Raw genomic sequence first — 21,059 nt, 5'->3', positions numbered from 1 at the left:
CGCGTTTATCTTCAAAGGAATGAACGCTACACCAAGGCCTGTACTCTGGAGCGGGATCAATTTGGAGGTGGAGGGTCCATCATGGTCTGGGTCGGTGTGTCACAGCATCATCGGACTGAGCTTGTCGTCATTGCAGGCAATCTCAACGCTGTGCGTTACAGGGAAGACCTCCTCCCTCATGTGGTACCCTTCCTTGCAGGCTCATCCTGACATGACCCTCCATCATGACAATGCCACCAGCCATACTGCTCGTTCTGTGCGTGATTTCCTGCAAGACAGGAATGTCAGTGTTCTGCCATGGCCAGCGAAGAGCCCGGATCTCAATCCCATTGAGCCTGTCTGGGACCTGTTGGATCAGAGGGTGAGGGCGAGAGCCATTCCCCCCCCCCCCCCTAGAAATGTCTGGGAACTTGCAGGTGCCTTGGTGGAAGAGTGGGGTAACATCTCACAGCAAGAACTGGCAAAGTCCATGAGAAGATGCACTGCAGTACTTAATACAGCTGGTGGCCACACCAGATACTGTTACTTTTGACCCCCCCTTTGTTCAGGGTCACATTCAATCTGTTAAGTCACATTTGTGGAACTTGTTGAGTTTGTCTCAATTGCTGAATCTTGTGTTCATACAAATATTTACACATGTTAAGTTCGCTGAAAATAAACGCAGTTGACAGTGAGAGGACGTTTCTTTTTTTGCTGAGTTTAATTGGTACCTTCTCATGCATTGCCTTTGGTATCTGCATTACAATGTCAACATTCAAATATGTTTTTTAAACCCACTTAAGGAAAATAATGAACAGATACAGCCTTGGTGTGAGTGTTTATTACATTTCATTTATCCATAATCAATTAATATGCCTAACCCTTTGGGTTATTACATAGCATTGCTTGTCAAAATACATCTCCATTGTTCAATGCACTCCTTGAATACCTACATATGCATTTGTATATTCACATATGCATTATTATGCACAACCAACCTGCATAAAAATATACATGACAAATGACACCTTAATTCTCTTAGTCCTTTTCCCATATTTGAAGTCTAAAAATAACTTAATTTAAAAACCATACTGTTCTCCCACTTTCAATAAATTAGAAAGTAAAATACATTACCAAAAATGGTTTAGATGATCTTCCAAAATATTAATTAAAAAAAAGGTACAATAAACTACCTTTTTGTTTTATTTTCAGGCATCTCATAGGTCAGTTTTATTGTGGTGTTAAATAAAATAAAAACACGCGTTTGCATTGTCTGCAAAGTCCCTGGTTTGGCAGCAGCCACTGGGTCCTGTGAGACGACGGGCACGGAGCAGGATGACAATTTGGGCCAGGGGGCTGTACAGGAGGGTGCAACGTCACAGAAGGTTCACTATAGAAATGTACTGTGTAAAACAGATAGGATTGTCTGCCATTTTGAATAGGAAATCATGTCAGCTCTGTTTAGTACATTGGTCTCCAACATTCCAGACCTTTTGCTTCAATGAATACACCCCAGTCTTCTTCTCCTCGGTCTTCGTCCTATATGGCTACGGCACGTTCCATCAATTCCTCACATCACATCTGCTCTCTTGTCCCTCACTTTGTTCCTTAGTTTAGTCCTGGCTTTGAATGCCGCTGAGTTGAACAGATGCTGTGAGAGGAAAATAAATCAACAGGTTAGACTTACACCCTTCAAAATAGAGAATGACAATATGGAGGGCAGTCTTGTGAAGACTTGGCAAACTCATAACATTTCATGGTACTGCTAAATCAAAACGGACCAGTACATTTTGTTTAACCGACATGCATTTACACTGAACAAAAATAAACGCAACATGTAAAATGTTGGTCCCATGTTTCATGAGCTGAAATAAAAAATCCCAGACATTTTCCATTTGCACAAAAAGCTTATTTCTCTCAAATTCTGTGCAATTTATTATTATTTTTTTACATCCCTGTTAGTGAGCCCTTCTCCTTTGCAGAAATAATCTTTCTACCTGACCGGTGTGGCATATAAAGAAACTGATTAAACAGCATGATCATTACGCAGGTGCACCTTGTGCTAGGGACAATAAAAGGCCACTTTAACCTGTTGGGGCTAGGGGGCAGTATTTGCACGGCCGGATAAAAAACGTACCCGATTTAAACTGGTTACTACTCTTGCCCAGAAACGAGAATATGCATATAATTAGTAGATTTGGATAGAAAACTCTAAAGTTTCTAAAACTGTTTGAATGGTGTCTGTGAGTATAACAGAACTCATATGGCAGGCCAAAACCTGAGAAGATTCCATACAGGAAGTGCCCTGTCTGACAATTTGTTCTCCTTCTGTGGCATCTCTATCAAAAATACAGCATCTCTGCTGTAACGAGACATTTTCTAAGGCTTCCATTGGCTCTCAGAAGGCACCAGAAAGTGTAATGGGGTGTCTGCAGTCTCTGGGCGAAGTACAGCAGCTCTGTTTGTGAGTGGTCAGGCTGGGAACAGTGAGACTGAGAAGCGGGTTCATGAGAATTCTCAATTTTTTTCTTTCAGCCTTTGAATGAATACAACGTCACCCGGTTGGAATATTATCGCTATTTTACGAGAAAAATAGCATAAACATTGATTTTAAACAGCGTTTGACATGCTTCTAAGTACGGTAATGGAATATTTTGCTTTTTTTTGTCACGAAATGTGCTCGCGCATCACCCTTCGGATACTGACCTGAACGCACGAACAAAACGGAGCTATTTGAATATAACTATGGATTATTTGGAACAAAAACAACACTTGTTGAAGTAGAAGTCCTGGGAGTGCATTCTGACGAAGAACAGCAAAGGTAATCCAATTTTTCTTATAGTAAATCTGAGTTTGGTGAGGGCCAAACTTGGTGGGTGTCAAATTAGCTAGCCGTGATGGCCGGGCTATGTACTCAGGATATTGCAAAATGTGCTTTCGCCGAAAAGCTATTTTAAAATCTGACACCGCGATTGCATAAAGGAGTTCTGTATCTATAATTCTTAAAATAATTATGTATTTTGTGAACTTTAATCGTGAGTAATTTAGTAAATTCACTGGAAGTTTGCGATGGGTATGCTAGTTCTGAACATCACATGCTAATGTAAAAAGCTGTTTTTTGATATAAATATGAACTTGATTGAACAAAACATGCATGTATTGTATAACATAATGTCCTAGGAGTGTCATCTAATGAAGATCAAAGGTTAGTGCTGCATTTAGCTGTGGTTTTGGTTTTTGTGACATATATGCTTGCTTTGAAAATGGCTGTGATTATTTTTGGCAGGGTACTCTCCTGACATAATCTAATGTTTTGCTTTCGCTGTAAAGCCTTTTTGAAATCGGACAATGTGGTTAGATTAACGAGAGTCTTGTCTTTAAAATGGTGTAAAATAGTCAAATGTTTGAGAAATTGAAGTTATAGCATTTTTGAGGTATTTGTATTTCGCGCCACGCGATTCCACTGGCTGTTGACTAGGTGGGACGCAAACTGTTTTAGAGAATTTAGCAGTACGTCCGACCGGCCTCACAACTGCAGAGCACGTGTAACCACGCCAGCCCAGGGCGTCTTCATGTAGTGGATCGTCAATGAGGGGCTGCTAAGGAGTATTTCTGTCTGTAATAAAGTTATTTTGTGGGGAAAAACTCATTCTGATTGGCTAAGCCTGGCTCCCCAAAGGGTGGGCCTATGCCCTCCAAGGCCCACCCACTTGGCTGCACCCCTGCCCAGTCATGCGAAATCCATAGATTAGAGCCTAATGAAATGATTTTAATTGATTGATTTTCCTTATATGAACTGTAACTCAGTAAAATGTTTGAAATTGTTGCATGCTAAGTTGATATTTTTGTTCAGTATAATTAGACAGTGGAGATCTCACATGAAATGCACCATATGGTTGTTGAACAGGTTAAGTGGGTATTTGTCAGTGGTCGTGGTTTCATGACGAGGGGTTATGTGCCGGTGGGAGGTGTGTTTGGAGACAGTCATAGGCCATGGGGGTCACCTTCTCGAAACGAGAGATCTTGCTGGATTTGACAGACGAGTCCAGTATCAGGGGGGGTCCCAGGCCAAATATGTCCCTCAGCAGCGGGTTATACTAGAGAGACAAGACCAGGCACACCATTTAAAAACTAGCCATTTCCAACGGATAATTAAGAGGCAAGCAAGCATCACAAACCTTCCAGAAAGATTTGATTAGAACATGCTGGTTGCAGAGATAGTCTCTTTATAGCATAGATATCAACTATATCCTACCAACACAGTTATAGACCTAGATGTTTGTTCAAACCTGAAGATGGTGTCTCACTCCAGACTCCAGCACCTCTTTGAAGGCGTCGTAGACCCTCCTGCGCATCCAGCTGTCGATGTAGATGCCCTCCACACCAAAGCGGATCTTCTCCTCGGAGAAGTCCTCGTTCTGCACGACATCGGGCAAAAAAGTCAATCAAAATCAACATTCCATATTTCTCTCAGTGACTGACCAACGGTCTCCAGTTACAGTGACTGGTCTGGTGTCATTTAAAAACCCTCGAGCAACGTTAGAACCTTGCACCGGTTAATGTTCAGGGTGAATCGTGGTTCCTCACCTCTATGTAATGTAGCACCTCTCTGAATATGGTGCGCTGTTTCCTCCTGTCGTTCTTGGCACGGTGCTTGTTCCCGTCGGTGGCCTGGCCCTTCAGGCACTCACACAGCGTGTCGCTGTCTTCAAACTCAAATTCCTACATAGAAAAACAAGGATCAGCAGGGATATTTCCCCCACTTCCTCTCCATGGGCTCTGCATTGCCTCCATATCGTGTTTGAGCTGCCGAGCGAGTACAACCAGGGCCTGTATTTACAAAGTGTCTGAGAACGTCGGTGCTGATCTCGGATCAGGTCCCCCCCATGTCCATGTAATCATATTCATTGTGGTCTAGAAGGCAAAACGGATCCTAAATCAGCACTCCTACTCATATGCTTGATACATACAGCCCCTGGTTGTTCATTAGGCAAAACATACCCTGTCTATATCTCTTCCCAGTTCAACAAGCAAGGCTATGGTCTCCCCCACAGCTATCCTGTAGTTCACGTCGCTGCTCTCCAGGCAGGCCTGTAGCTTGGGTAGATGTCTGAGCACAAGAGGAGACCGAGGACGTGAGCTGAGCAACGTGGCAGGTTATATATTCAGATCCCGGTTGTGTCTCATATAGCACCCTATTCCCCATGTAGTGGCCATACAGTACACTTCTTTAGTCAAATATGCAGTACAGGACTACGGCACTAAATGGGGAACGGGGGTGTCATTTAAGACGCAGCCCCTGTGTGTCTGTGTGTGTCACTCACAGGTCCAGCAGCACATTAAGGCGGGAGGCGGGGCAGAGGGTGACGAGCAGGGCCCAGGCATGCAGGGCGGCGCTGTGGAGCCCTGGGGCACCGGCATTGGGGGTGGGCAGGGTGCCCTCGCGGTTGGGGTACGACATGGTGAATACACTCTCCAGGTGACTCATGGATTTCACCAAGTCCTGCCACAGAGGGAAAATGGAAAAAATAATGACAGAGACAAAAAGCGAGAGAGAAAGAGTTAACCATGCATTCAGATTCAATTTCTGGATCTTGATTTTCCATACTATTTTCAATACTGATTTTCTCTTTTCCAGCTACAGAGAAATAGAATGAAAAGGATTTCTAGAGAACCTCACCTCTCCGTCTTCCGCAGCAGAAACGTAGCAGCACATACCCAGCGCTCGGGCACACTGCAAGAGGGATGAACAACTTAAAAACGGCGACTTACAAGAATGCACTCTTAGTGGAAAAACTGCCGTCGACAACAGGAGTGTGACGAAGGCCAATGGTGACACTCACGCTCTGGCGGGCGGACACACTGGCACAGCCGTCAATCATGATGGCGCTGAGGACGGGCCGGAGGATCTTGAAACCCTCCTCACCCTCGTCCCCCCCGCCGAGCTGCACGCACAGCTGGGCGCACACTGTGGCCGCTGCAGCCTGCTCCTCTCCACCACCTGAGAGAGAAGAAAGGAGAGAAGGGACAGAAACAGAGTAGAGGGATGGAAAAGGGTGGAGGGGTAAGATCCCTTTTTACAAGCTCGACAAGAGAAGTCAGGCTATCGCGGGACTTGGTCAATCAGAAGATCAACTGAATTCGTAGAGCCTAAATTCAGACTCGATGAAAGGTCCATTCTGGATAGAAATAGTTACATTTCAAGCCAAATAAAGGTACTGTAGAGTAATAGTCTAAGTCCTAATCATCTTTTCAAGTTTTGACTCAGGCCAGCGCCACCTAAAGTGATGTACGTTTGACTACATTTACCACCGTAATTCATAGACCCCAACCCACACACAGTGCTGTGGCGTCTCACCCTTGCGCAGGCTCCTCTCCAAGCAGTCGCTGACTGTGAGGCGTCTCTCTATCAGGAAGTCATAGAGCAGCTTGGAGGAAAAGGCCCCTCCCAGAGAATCTAGGGCTGCCAGGCGCGTCTTTGCACTGAGAGGGACGGGAGGAAGGGCCACGTCAGTACGTCTCTACACAGCTCTGCCTAACGCTGTCGTTACGAGAGGACAACTCTTACACCGTTGTTGAAGTATTCGCACCACTTGAGTTTTTACAGAGTGGGATTAGAGTGGACTTGTCATTTGTTTTTTGTCAACGATCTACACAAAATACTCTCTCAATGGAAAATGTGCAAAATCAAATAAAATCTACATATCATGAAAAATAAAACACTAATATATCTTGATTAGATTAGTATGCAGTCAATACATGTTAGAATCACCTTTGGCAGTGATTATAGCTGTGTCTTTCTGGGTAAGTCTAAGAGCTTTGCACACTTGGATTGTACAATATTTGCACATTAGCTTTAAAATTCTTTAAGCTCTCAAGTTGTTTGTTGATCATGCTAGACCGCCATTTTCAAGTCTTGCCATCGATTTTCAAGCAGATTTAAGTCCAAACTGTAACTAGGCCACTCAAAAACATTCAATGTTGTCTTGGTAAGCAACTCCAGTGTACATTTGGCCTTGTGTCTTAGGTTACTGTCCTGTGGAAGGGTGAATTTGACTCCTGGTGTCTGTTGGAAAGCAACAAACCAGGTTTTCCTCTAGAATTTTGCCTGTGCCTAGCTCCATACCCATAACACCATGCAGCCACCACCATGCTGATGTGTTGTGTTGTGTTTGCCCCAAACATAATGCTTTATGTGCAGGACAAAGTCAATTTCCGTGCTACATTTTTTGCAGTTTGACTTTAGTGTCTTATTGCAAACAGGATGCATGTTTTGTAATATTTTTTATTCTGTACAGGCTTCCTTCTTTTCACTCTGTCAATTAGGTTAGTATTGTGGAGTAACTACAATGTTCTTGATCCATCCTCAGTTTTCTCCTATCATAGCCATTTAACTGTTTTAAAGTCACCATTGGCCTCATGGTGAAATCCCTGAGAGGTTTCCTTCCTCTCCGGCAACTGAGTTAGGAAGAACACCTGTATCTTTGTAGTGAATGGCTATACAGTCAGACTGGTCTCTCTACTACCGCATGGCAAGCGGTACCGGAGTGCCAAGTCTAGGACAAAAAGGCTTCTCAACAGTTTTTACCCCCAAGCCATAAGACTCCTGAACAGGTAACCAAATGGTTACCCAGACTATTTGCATTGTGTAAACATAATTCCACTTTGACATTACGGGATATTATTGTGTGTAGGCCAATGGCAAACAATGTAAATTAAATCAATTTTCGAATTCAGGCTTTAACGACAAAACGTGGAAAAAGTCAAGAGGTTTGAATACTTTCTGAAGACACCCCATGTTCCTAATGTCCATTTAGGAAAGTACTAGCAACATCGGTGGCTTTCCTTTTTTGTGCAGTTAGAATGTGTACAATAAGTCCTTTCATAAAAACATTTGAAATCCTGTGAGACGCACCTTTTGTCCATCAGGTTATCTATGCATTGTTTCAGCTTGTCCTCTGTCTCCTCCTGGGCAGTCTGTTCATCTACTGGTTCACCACCTCCCCCTGTGGTGGACAAGATAATGATGATGCTGTGTGTGTGTGTGTGTGTGTGTGTGTGTGTGTGTGTGTGTGTGTGTGTGTGTGTGTGTGTGTGTGTGTGTGTGTGTGTGTGTGTGCGCACCCACCAGTGGCCTCGTCCACGACTGAAGCGCTCTCGCTGGCGCTGCTGTAGTGACTGAGCACGTCAGACGCCAGCTCATCATCACTGGCACCTGACTCGCCCTTTACCCCATTCCTCCCGCCTACGAGAACGAGAGAAGGAATTGAGGACAGAGAGGAGAGGAAGTGAGAGCAGGACAGAGGGACCAGAGGGGAGGGGGGGGGGAGAGAAGAAGAGTGAGCTCGAAGTGAACCTTGTCTCTGTCTGTGGCTTAGCTGTTGGTGTCCGTCAGTAATGATATCCCAGGAACCGCTCCTTATAGAGAGCAGGGTCTATTCTGCCCACGGTGCTGACACGAGCACATCCACGTAGCTAAACTGGAAATGCTGTTCGTGTTGTTCTTGCGCCCAAGAAAGCGAAGGAAACTGAACTAAATGACTATCGCCCCGCACCACTCAGGTCTGTTACTATGAAGTGCTTTGAGAGGCGAGTTAGAGACCATATCACCTCCTTACACCCTTAAACCTTTTCAGCTTGATACCCAAATTAGAAACTAACCGTCCATCCGTGTCCCAAATCGTCCTCCATAGGCCCAAACTAAGAAATAATTGTGTGATTATAGATGTATTCTCATAACTCGTGACCCACCTCTAACATGCCCAGGGCTCACTTTGATTCCCGAACCATAGTTTATGAAATCGCCAGTGCACTGCACACTGCCCTATCCCACTTGGACAAGAGAAATACCTATGTAAGAATGCTGTTCATCGACTACAGCTCGGCCTTCAACACCACAGTACCCTCTAAACTCATCACTACGCTCAGGGCCATGGGTCAGAACCCGTCCCTGTGTAACTGGGTCCTGAACTTCCTGACGGTCCGACACCAAGTGGTGAAGGTAGGCAACCACACCGATCCCCAACACAGAGGCCCCACAAGGGTGGCGTGTTCAGCCCCCCTCCTGTACACCTATGACCGCGCACTTCTCAAACAAAATCATCAAGTTTGCTGACGACAACCGTGGTAGGCCTGGTTACCGTCAACGATGAGGAGACCGCCTATAGGGCGTAGATGAGAGCCCTGGCAGACCGGTGGAAGGAAAATAACCTCAGCCTCAACAAAATGAAGGATTGTGGACTACAGGAGACAGTAGAAAGCAAGCCCCCCATCCACATCGACGGGGCCGCAGCGGAGAGGGTCAAAAGCGTCAAGTTTCTCGGTGTGCTTATCACTAACAACCTGAAAACGGTCCCTTCACACAGTGTGGTGAAGAAGGGCCAACAGCGCCTCTTCAAACTCAGGAGGCTGAAGACTTGGCTCGGGCCCTAAGACCCTCACAAACTTCTACAGATGCACAATTGAGAGCATCCTGTCAGCCTGTATCACCGCCTGGTACGGCAATTGCACCATCCGCAACCGCAGGGGCTCCCCAAAGGGTGGTACGGTCAGCCCGACGCGTCACCGGAGGCACACTGCCTGCCCTCCAAGAAGATCAAAGGACCTCAGCTACCGAGCAAAGGCCTTTTCACCCCGCTACCATCTAGACGGCGGAGACAGAGCCGGGACCGAGTGACTGAGAAGCAGCTTCCATCTCCAGACCATCAGGCTGTTAAGCAGTCAACACTTGCAGCCCTCCGCCCAGTACCCTGCCCTGAAGCTTGAGACAACTGCCCTATGTACATACAGTCACGGAACACTGCTCGCTTAAATGTTTGACATACTACACTCTAGTCATGCCTCATCATATGTAACTTTGAATTTTTCGGGATTATGTGTATTGTTTTTGTTGTCGCTAGGTATTACTGCATTGTTGGATCTGGAAGCACAAGGATTTCGCTGCACCTGCGATAACATCTGCAAATCTGTGAATGCAATAAATGAATAACCTTTGATTTGATTCGACTGGCACTGCACTGGCACATAACCATACCAACGTACAGTATGACGTACAGCACGTCGTACCATACATAACCATAACAACGTACAGTATGACGTACAGCACGTCGTACCATACATAACCATAACAACGTACAGTATGACGTACAGCACGTCGTACCATACATAACCATAACAACGTACAGTATGACGTACAGCACGCCGTACCATACATAACCATAACAACGTACAGTATGACGTACAGCACGTCGTACCATACATAACCATAACGTACAGTATGACGTACAGCACGTCGTACCATACAGTATGACGTACAGCACGTCGTACCATACAGTATGACGTACAGCACGTCGTACCATACATAACCATAACAACATACAGTATGACGTACAGCACGTCGTACCATACATAACCATAACAACGTACAGTATGACGTACAGCACGTCGTACCATACAGTATGACGTACAGCACGTCGTACCATACATAACCATAACAACATACAGTATGACGTACAGCACGTCGTACCATACATAACACCCACACCTACTCGTAATTACTATCATTGTCGCACAAGAGGAACGAAAAACATTCCGCATATGCATTTTGTTTTCTCCATCCACCGTTTCCTCACGCATAACCAATCTCTGTAATAATTTCCACAACGCTCCATGCGCGAGAAATGCATAAGTCCAGCACAGCAGTTGTAACTCCGGAGACCTTCTCCCCTACCTCACCTTGCTCATCAACTCATCCTTGACCGCTGGCTACGTCCCTCCCGTCTTCAAGAGAGCGAGAGTTGCACCCCTTCTGAAAAAACCTACACTCGATCCCTCCCATGTCAACAACTACAGACCAGTATCCCTTCTTTCTTTTCTCTCCAAAACTCTTGAACGTGCCGTCCTTGGCCAGCTCTCCTGCTATCTCTCTCAGAATGACCTTCTTGATCCTAATCAGTCAGGTTTCAAGACTGAGCATTCAACTGAGACTGCTCTTCTCTGTGTCACGGAGGCTCTCCGCACTGCTAAAGCTAACTCTCTCTCCTCTGCTCTCATCCTTCTAGACCTATCTGCTGCCTTTGATACTGTGAACCATCAGATCCTCCTCTCCACCCTCTCCGAGTTGGGCATCTCCGGCGCGGCCCACGCTTGGATTGCGTCCTACCTGACAGGTCGCTCCTACCAGGTGGCGTGGCGAGAATCTGTCTCCGCACCACGCGCTCTCACCACTGGTGTCCCCCAGGGCTCTGTTCTAGGCCCTCTCCTATTCTCACTATACACCAAGTCACTTGGCTCTGTCATATCCTCACATGGTCTCTCCTATCATTGCTATGCAGACGACACACAATTAATCTTCTCCTTTCCCCCTTCTGATAACCAGGCGGCGAATCGCATCTCTGCATGTCTGGCAGACATATCAGTGTGGATGACGGATCACCACCTCAAGCTGAACCTCGGCAAGACGGAGCTGCTCCTCCTCCCGGGGAAGGACTGCCCGTTCCATGATCTCGCCATCACGGTTGACAACTCCCTTGTGTCCTCCTCCCAGAGTGCTAAGAACCTTGGCGTGATCCTGGACAACACCCTGCCGTTCTCCACTAACATCAAGGCGGTGACCCGATCCTGTAGGTTCATGCTCTACAACATTCGCAGAGTACGACCCTGCCTCACACAGGAAGCGACGCAGGTCCTAATCCAGGCACTTGTCATCTCCCGTCTGGATTACTGCAACTCGCTGTTGGCTGGGCTCCCTGCCTGTGCCATTAAAACCCTACAACTCATCCAGAACGCCGCAGCCCGTCTGGTGTTCAACCTTCCCAAGTTCTCTCACGTCACCCCGCTCCTCCACTCTCTCCACTGGCTTCCAGTTGAAGCTCGCATCCGCTACAAGACCATGCTGCTTGCCTACGGAGCTGTGAGGGGAACGGCACCTCCGTACCTTCAGGCTCTGATCAGGCCCTACACCCAAACAAGGGCACTGCGTTCATCCACCTCTGGCCTGCTCGCCTCCCTACCTCTGAGGAAGTACAGTTCCCGCTCAGCCCAGTCCAAACTGTTCGCTGCTCTGGCACCCCAATGGTGGAACAAGCTCCCTCACGACGCCAGGACAGCGGAGTCAATCACCACCTTCCGGAGACACCTGAAACCCCACCTCTTTAAGGAATACCTGGGATAGGATAAAGTAATCCTTCTAACCCCCCCCCCCCCTTAAAAGATTTAGATGCACTATTGTAAAGTGGTTGTTCCACTGGATATCATAAGGTGAATGGACCAATTTGTAAGTCGCTCTGGATAAGAGCGTCTGCTAAATGACTTAAATGTAAATGTAATGTAATGTAACTCATAAATTCATCCACATAAACAAGTGTGACTGGTCAAGGTCGAACCTCTGTTCTTATTTCCCCTCTTTGTCCCACTTCCAAACATAATTGCTGTTTACTGAGTATTCAGCCCACCACTTTACTGGTGGGAGAGGATAAATGTTAATCCCCATACGCTGACAGTTTGACAGGAGGAAAGAGTCAGACAATCTCTGCATTCCAGCTCAACGTTTTCAACGCTTCCCTACGGAACACTAGCCACTGGCCATAGACGTCGGTTCAATATCTAGCTTTGATTTACATTTGGTTGAGTTGTCAACTATGGTGAATTCAACAAAAAATGGCACAATGTCATTGGATTTCGGGTAAAAGTACGGTGAAAAAATACTAAATGCCCCTACATTGATTACTTTTTGTGAATCCAGGGAGTTTTCCATGTTGATTCAACATCATCACATTGATTTTATGGGGGGGGGATTGAAATGACGTGGAAACAACGTTGATTCAACCAGTTTTTTTCCCGGTGGGTACTGACGTCACTGACAGTCTGACATTCGTATGTTGGCGGAGATCCCATGGAGTTCATGTCTTCAGAATACATGTGTGTGAGTGTCTGCTTGTGTGTATTCATTGACGCAACTTCACCTCCTTCGCAGGGGACTTGTCCTTTATGGACTGCGTGTCGCAGTCTCGTTGATGTGGACCTGGAGAGGGTAAGAAGAGGACTGAAGAACACAACTGGAGAGGAGTTGAAGGGGCTGGGGCTTCTCTCAAACCTACAACTGCAGATTGTGTGCGAGAGCTTTCTTAAAACCCCTCCATCTTGTATGTATGCATTCCCCTTGGCTACTAGCATCGCCTTGAGGGCTGAAGCGGCCCTAGCTAGCACAAACTCCATATGGCCCCAGAGAGAGAGAGAGCACAGTAGACTATATGATTACAGACATTGACCCTTTCTCTCTCAGCTCATTCACTGTCAAGCCACTACACCTCTGTCTGATCACAGCCAAATTACATCGTTCCTCAAAAGAACAGACATGGAAACAACCACACATTCACAGCCCAGTAAGCTGTACAACATCAGAAATTCATACAGATGGGCCCAAATCAGCACCCGAAGAACACCAGAAAGCAACCTGTAACCAAAATATCCAAACACTCTTAGATAACTTTCTGGATACCACATTCACTCACAGTAAAGAAGGCATCAATCTAGCAGTAAAAAACATCAACTATATATTCAGGCAAATGGCAAAAGAAGCACAATTGAAATTGATAAAAAACACACAAAAAAGACCACAGATGACAACTGGTTTGATGCAGATTGTAAAATTATAAGGAAAAAACTTAGAACACTATCCAACCAAAAGCACAGAGAGCCAAATAATGGTGAATTACGCCTTCATTACTGAGACTTTAAAACTATAAATGTACACTCAGAACCAAAAAAGCACAGTACAACAGCAAGCAGCTGACACAAACAACTTGTGGCAAAATTGTAAAAAGCAAAAAATATCAAAACGAGGAATTAGCGATACAAAATGGTGACATATGGACAACCAAATCAAATCAAATGTATTTATATAGCCCTTCTTACATCAGCTGATATCTCAAAGTGCTGTACAGAAACCCAGCCTAAAACCCCAAACAGCAAGCAATGCAGGTGTAGAAGCACGGTGGCTAGGAAAAACTCCCTAGAAAGGCCAAAACCTAGAAAGAAACCTGGAGAGGAACCAGGCTATGAGGGGTGGCCAGTCCTCTTCTGGCTGTGCCGGGTGGAGATTATAACAGAACATGGCCAAGATGTTCAAATGTTCATAAATGACCAGCATGGTCAAATAATAATAATCATAGTTGTTGTCGAGGGTGTAAAAAGTCAGCAACTCAAGAGTAAGTGTCAGTTGGCTTTTTCATAGCCGATCTTTGAGAGTATCTCTACCACTCCTGCTATCTCTAGAGAGTTGAAAACAGCAGGTCTGGGACAGGTAGCACGTCCGGTGAACAGGTCAGGGTTCCAGCAGGTCTGGGACAGCAGGTCTGGGACAGGTAGCACATCTGGTGAACAGGTCAGGGTTCCAGCAGGTCTGGGACAGCAGGTCTGGGACAGGTAGCACATCTGGTGAACAGGTCAGGGTTCCAGCAGGTCTGGGACAGGTAGCACGTCCGGTGAACAGGTCAGGGTTCCAGCAGGTCTGGGACAGCAGGTCTGGGACAGGTAGCACGTCCGGTGAACAGGTCAGGGTTCCATAGCCGCAGGCAGAACAGTTGAACCCATTTTAAAACACTCTACAACACCGTTCAAATTGATACAAACGCAGAACAACGCCAAATACAGGCTCAGTGAGCACAGCCTTGCCATTGAGAAGGGTAGACACAGGAAAGCCTGGCTCCCTGTAGAGGAAAGGCTGTGCAACCACTGAGACAGAGCTGCATTTCCTGACAAAATGTCAAAAATATAAAACAATTAGAGAGTGTCATTTCCCCAAATTTGAATCCCTTATTCAAGGTTTCAAAGACCTCTCTGATGAGAGTAGGCTACCCGTCCTGTTGGGGGAGGACGCAGAGAGCTGTGGGTTGGCAGCGCACTACATTGCTGCGTGCCATAAGATGAGGGACAGTGTCTGACAGACCAATCAACCTGCACATGTCCTCTACTGTATGCTTATTGTTATTGTTCAATGTGTGGTTATTTTGACCCTTGGTTATTGTTGTTACTGTTGTCCTGTTGACAATTTTGATTCTTATTATTTTCATATTGTAAATATCTAAAGTAAGCTTTGACAATATCTACATTGTTACATCATGCCAATAAAATAAATTGAATTGAAGAGAGAGAGAGAGAGAGAGAGAGAGAGATTCTTAACACATGGCTCTAGCTCCTATTGTTAAAAACCTTATATGTTCCATCTATCCTCTATGTCCCTCAGATGAAAGATGCTACATTCAGGTCAGAGGTAACACAACAATCGTGAGGCTGGCACTCACTGGTCACAGGTCTTGCTGACCACCTGGTGACCCTGGTCAGCTGGACCAAAGGCTGTGTGGGTTCACAGGCATCCTGTTATGCATGACCTCTGACCTCACAGTGGGTTGGGCCTCAGATGTGTGGATGAGCTACAGGGAGCTGGTCAAAGGTCCAGTCTTCACAGAGCAGTGCTGTGAACCTGAATTAAATTAGGTAGCTGCTGCCCAGTTCCCATCACACTGGCCTTTAAGGCTTTATGGTCAAACAGGCCCTTTGGCGAAGCCCACTCTCCCAGACACACACACAGGAGTGTCTGACTCTACAGTATCTCTGACAGTGCGGTTGGTGTATAAGTAGAGAATACAATGGAACAGATTACTGTGGTGTGGAGTTGTGTAGGGAGACCCTGTGGTCATTTCCACAGATTTCTGCCCAGCTGGCACATAACATTCTGAGAACCATATGTTTCTTAGGTGGGAATTTCAGATCATTTCCTACAGGTTTCCTTATGGTTGTATTTCAAGTCGTGTTCTCAAATTGTTCCGAGAACATTAAGAAACAAACAATGTTCTCCTGTGTGAATTTCAGTACTTCAGCACAATGTTTTTCTGCAGGATTCCTCCTGGTTCTAGTTAAAGTCATGTTCTCAGAACATTAAGAAACCTTTCCATAAAAACCACAAGAAAACACTAGTAAGAATGTTGTACATCCTCATAGTTGTGTTGAGGTGTGTTGGCCGCGCCCACTAATTGGCTACACCTGATCTTAATGAGTGCGTGTTTCCTTTGAAATGGGGTCTATTTGAATAGACTAAAATGAACAGCTTTGTATGAATAAAAATATAAAAAAACACAGAATGCTAGCTCTATCCTAGTGGCACAGTGGACTAATTCTATGAATAGAAAACAGAAAGTCATAGGTTCAAATCTCACTGCCTTAATACAGAAAGTGTTTGCATGATTAATGCCGAAGCAAATTCATTTCCAAGGGTCCTATCTGCGTTTGGAATTAAAAACAGTCAAACTAACCTAGCAGTGTTATTAAAATATGTTCTAAGTACGTTATTTAATTACCTTCAAATAACCTAGAATTTCCATTCTCAGAAGGTTAATAAAACATCCCATGAAAAGTTTCAGGGAACCATAGTAAAACGTTCTCAGAACCTCCCTGCAACCTAAAAATGAACGTTCCCAGAACAGGAGAAATGTTCACTTCCGTTCTCAGAACATTTTTTAAAAGTTCAGTTTACTCGTCAGGAAACGTATGGCTTTGTTCACAGAACCAATGGGAAACCAAAAACGTTGTTCCCACAATTTCCAAGGAACCAAATGTGTTAACTGGGTACAGACTAAGATTCTGATAAACAATGAGTAACATGCAGGGAGGTATACAAACAGACACTATGAATGACATCAACACATGACACACAACAGACAGTACAGAAACAGCCCTCACACAGGCCGCAGGCCACCATTGAAATACAGAACCGTAACACAAAGGACAGCGCATAACAGAGCCATATTTCTACAAATCGGCCCACTTCTCTCGCTCTGGGTCCACTCTTGCCCTCCCGACATTGCTCGTGTTTCCTTTCTTCCGCCTGCCTCTCTCTCTCTCTCTCTACTGGGTTCTGATCTTATGTTTTAGCCATCAGGGTACTACTGCTACCACTCTGCTCAGTATTGACACCAGCCAACATCAACAGCAGAGGTGAGGACACGATGATGACTTAGCCATGCTGCCATGGTCAAAGATAGAGTGGTCTCAGCCAACAGCACCACCACCCACTACTGCTCTCTGGTGGTGGATACCAGAACTGCACTGTACTCCACAGGATGGTAAATTGAGATCCGGTTGGATAGATCAGATTAACTACAACCACATGTTTACAGATGACCATGAAATATGGTTAAGCGATGGCGGCTTGGGTTCAACCCATCATAAATGATAGTAACCTAGAGGTATTGCTGTTTTAGCCCTACAGTAACAGAAACATTCATATTCAAATACATTTGTCATGAGGAAAACATTTTAAACTGCATTTTCTTTCCCTATCCTCAGATTCTGTCTCACATTGTTTTGGGTTCTTTCAATCTCACCAAAGGAGGGTTGAAGTATTGGATTGTACACCACCTGCCTGAAAAAGACTACTTTACCATGGAGAGAGTTAGTTCTATCTTCATACCAAGTGTGATTGGCATCTATGAAGGTGTGGTTGTGCCCCCTGTGTATGTTACGTAATCTGTACAGGTGCCACTGTGCCCTTGTGGGAGTGAGTGTTGTCTGAACACGGAAGGTATATGTTTTTGTCTGCAGTGGACTATGGTGTTTTGCAGTGTTGGGGAGTAGGGAACTATACTGCTCAAAAAAATAAAGGGAACACTTAAACAACACAATGTAACTCCAAGTCAATCACACTTCTGTGAAATCAAACTGTCCACTTAGGAAGCAACACTGATTGACAATACATTTCACATGCTGTTGTGCAAATGGAATAGACAACAGGTGGAAATTATAGGCAATAAGCAAGACACCCCCAATAAAGGAGTGGTTCTGCAGGTGAAGACCACAGACCACTTCTCAGTTCCTATGCTTCCTGGCTGATGTTTTGGTCACTTTTGAATGCTGGCGGTGCTTTCACTCTAGTGGTAACATGAGACGGAGTCTACAACCCACACAAGTGGCTCAGGTAGTGCAGCTCATCCAGGATGGCACATCAATGCGAGCTGTGGCAAGAAGGTTTGCTGTGTCTGTCAGCGTAGTGTCCATAGCATGGAGGCGCTACCAGGAGACAGGCCAGTACATCAGGAGACGTGGAGGAGGCCGTAGGAGGGCAACAACCCAGCAGCAGGACCGCTACCTCCGCCTTTGTGCAAGGAGGAGCAGGAGGAGCACTGCCAGAGCCCTGCAAAATGACCTCCAGCAGGCCACAAATGTGCATGTGTCTGCTCAAACGGTCAGAAACAGACTCCATGAGGGTGGTATGAGGGCCCGACGTCCACAGGTGGGGGTTGTGCTTACAGCCCAACACCGTGCAGGACGTTTGGCATTTGCCAGAGAACACCAAGATTGGCAAATTCGCCACTGGCGCCCTGTGCTCTTCACAGATGAAAGAAGGTTCACACTGAGCACGTGACAGACGTGACAGAGTCTGGAGACGCCGTGGAGAACCTTCTGCTGCCTGCAACATTCTCCAGCATGACCGGTTTGGCGGTGGGTCAGTCATGGTGTGGGGTGGCATTTCTTTGGGGGGCCGCACAGCCCTCCATGTGCTCGCCAGAGGTAGCCTGACTGCCATTAGGTACCGAAATGAGATCCTCAGACCCCTTGTGAGACCATATGCTGGTGCGGTTGGCCCTGGGTTCCTCCTAATGCAATACAATGCTAGACCTCATGTGGCTGGAGTGTGTCAGCAGTTCCTGCAAGAGGAAGGCATTGATGCTATGGACTGGCCCGCCCGTTCCCCAGACCTGAATCCAATTGAGCACATCTGGGACATCATGTCTCGCTCCATCCACCAACGCCCCGTTGCACCACAGACCGTCCAGGAGTTGGCGGATGCTTTAGTCCAGGTCTGAAAGGAGATCCCTCAGGAGACCATCCGCCACCTCATCAGGAGCATGCCCAGGCGTTGTAGGGAGGTCATACAGGCACGTGGAGGCCACACACACTACTGAGCCTCATTTTGACTTGTTTTAAGGACATTACATCAAAGTTGGATCAGCCTATAATGTGGTTTTCCACTTTAATTTTGAGTGTTACTCCAAATCCAGACCTCCGTGGGTTGATAAATTGGATTTCCATTGATTATTTTTGTGTGATTTTGTTGTCAGCACATTCAACTATGTAAAGAAAAAAGTATTTAATAAGATTATTTCTTTCATTCAGATCTAGGATGTGTTGTTTAAGTGTTCCCTTTATTTTTTTGAGCAGTGTACATTTAGTAGGTAATGACTTGTTGTGCCATGTAGTAGTGTAGCGAACTACAGAAGCTAACCTTTACCCATAAAATATGGGTAAAGTGTGCAATAATTTAGTTTCTTTTTCGGCATCAGACCTGCCGGTAACGCTTTGACACCTAGAGTCATAACACTGACAGTCATAACCATGTCATAACTGCAGACATAACACCGTCATGACACATTTAGACCTGTTGTGCCATTTATTACATGTCTGGTTATGACACCTACGTAAGAGTGTCAAACCCACAAAACATTACATCATTATTATTTTTATTGACCATATTAAATTGTAATTGCGTACTAGTCAGACATGCACCTACCCCAAAGCTCAGTTGCTGATGACCGGGATGAATGCAGGAGCACATTTCAGGAGCTGACAAGACACCCTCTTTTTGACTGATGTCTGATAGAGGGCTTATATGATGGTCACAATGCTTCTTGACAGTGTCATAAAGTGTATTTTATTAGTCCAAGTGAAGTGACACAGGATGGTCAATATGCTTCATGAAAGTGTCATAAAGTTGATTTCCTAAAAGCTACTTAATTAAAACATGGAGAAAAAAACCCATCAAGAATTCATTACAAAAAAGGATTTAAGAAAAACTCAAATGAAAAGAAACTTCATGGCAGGGAGAAAACTAATTTGAATAAATGTGGGTTGACACCTATGGTGTCAGTAACAGCCACAAAGCAATGCAATATCTGTCACAACAGGTGTAAATATATTGGTCATGACTGTTGACCATATGACAAGTTATGTCAGCTGTTATGACCGTGTCATAAAGTGTTACGACACTGAGTGTCAAGTGTTTACACCCTCCATAATTCTCACTTGAAACATTGTAATAGGATAAATAACACATTTTAACATATGACCACAACGTGATCAGTCTTGCAATTTGTCGTCTATGACATTTCCCATTTTCTCATATGAACACACTAAATAATTTGGATGCAGTGAACTACCCAGCTGGCACATAACGTTCTGAGAACCATATGTTTCTTAGAGCTTGGTGAGAACATGGTGGTCCTATGGTTTATTTGCACACAACCTTCCCACAACTTTCTGGGAATGGTGCTGGATAGTTGCTTGGCTTTGGAACACTCAGCACATTTAAGGGACTCCACAAAAAAAAAGTCATTACTTTAATAGAACGTTCCCTAAAAGTTCAAACAAGGTTACATTTCATTTTTGGTAATGTTATAGGAACATTCTCCAACTGGTCTGACATTGGGAATGTTGTCAAATAGGTCAGAGAATGTTAAGAAACAACGTTGTGGAAATTTCAGTATAATGTTTCCTACAGGTTTCCTCATGGTTCTATGTGAAGTCATGTTCTCAAATTGTTCCAAGAACATTAAGAAAACTTCCAAATAAAAACTACAAGGAAACTTCAGTAACGTTTAGGGGTGTTGGCTGTGCTGACTAATTGGCCACACCTAATCCTAATGTGTGTTTGTTTCCTTTGAAATGGGGTTTGTTTGAATAGACAAATGAACAGCCTCATATGAGGTAAAAAAAAACATGGCATGCTAGCTCCATTCTGGTTGTGCAGTAGACTAATTCCATGGATAGGAAACAGAAGATCATAGATTTGAATCTCACTGACGCCGTGTCACAATAAAGAAATGTGTTTTACATGATTAATGCCTAAGCAAATTCATTTCCAAGGGTCCCATCTGTGCTTGGAATTAAAAACAGTTAAGTCAGCTATGTCTTGCTTAACTTCTTCCAGTGTGAAGTAATGGGTAGCATGGCAAACTAGATTTTTAGAGTAACGTCCCCAACACTGGTGTTTTGGATGTTTTCCAGACAAATCCACAGGAATCCCACAT

At 45.1% G+C, this 21,059-nt stretch overlaps 1 protein-coding gene across 1 annotated transcript; it reads right to left on the bottom strand.

Moving 5' to 3' along the window:
- Window positions 1-800: 800 nt before the first annotated feature.
- On the bottom strand, window positions 801-8,279 carry LOC115186144 (interferon-related developmental regulator 2-like; the record flags this gene model as incomplete). The annotated part of the gene is made up of 11 exons (XM_029745882.1): window positions 801-1,630; window positions 3,984-4,076; window positions 4,269-4,397; window positions 4,567-4,701; window positions 4,981-5,089; window positions 5,304-5,482; window positions 5,660-5,713; window positions 5,823-5,980; window positions 6,338-6,462; window positions 7,895-7,985; window positions 8,108-8,279. Coding segments are annotated over 11 exons (1,326 nt in total), but the record flags the coding sequence as incomplete, so codon positions are not given.
- Between the last annotated feature and the right edge of the window lie 12,780 nt (window positions 8,280-21,059).

The sequence above is a fragment of the Salmo trutta genome, unplaced genomic scaffold (genome assembly GCF_901001165.1).
Source record: "Salmo trutta unplaced genomic scaffold, fSalTru1.1, whole genome shotgun sequence".
NCBI lineage: Eukaryota > Metazoa > Chordata > Actinopteri > Salmoniformes > Salmonidae > Salmo > Salmo trutta.
This window is presented reverse-complemented; position numbering and strand designations above follow the sequence as displayed.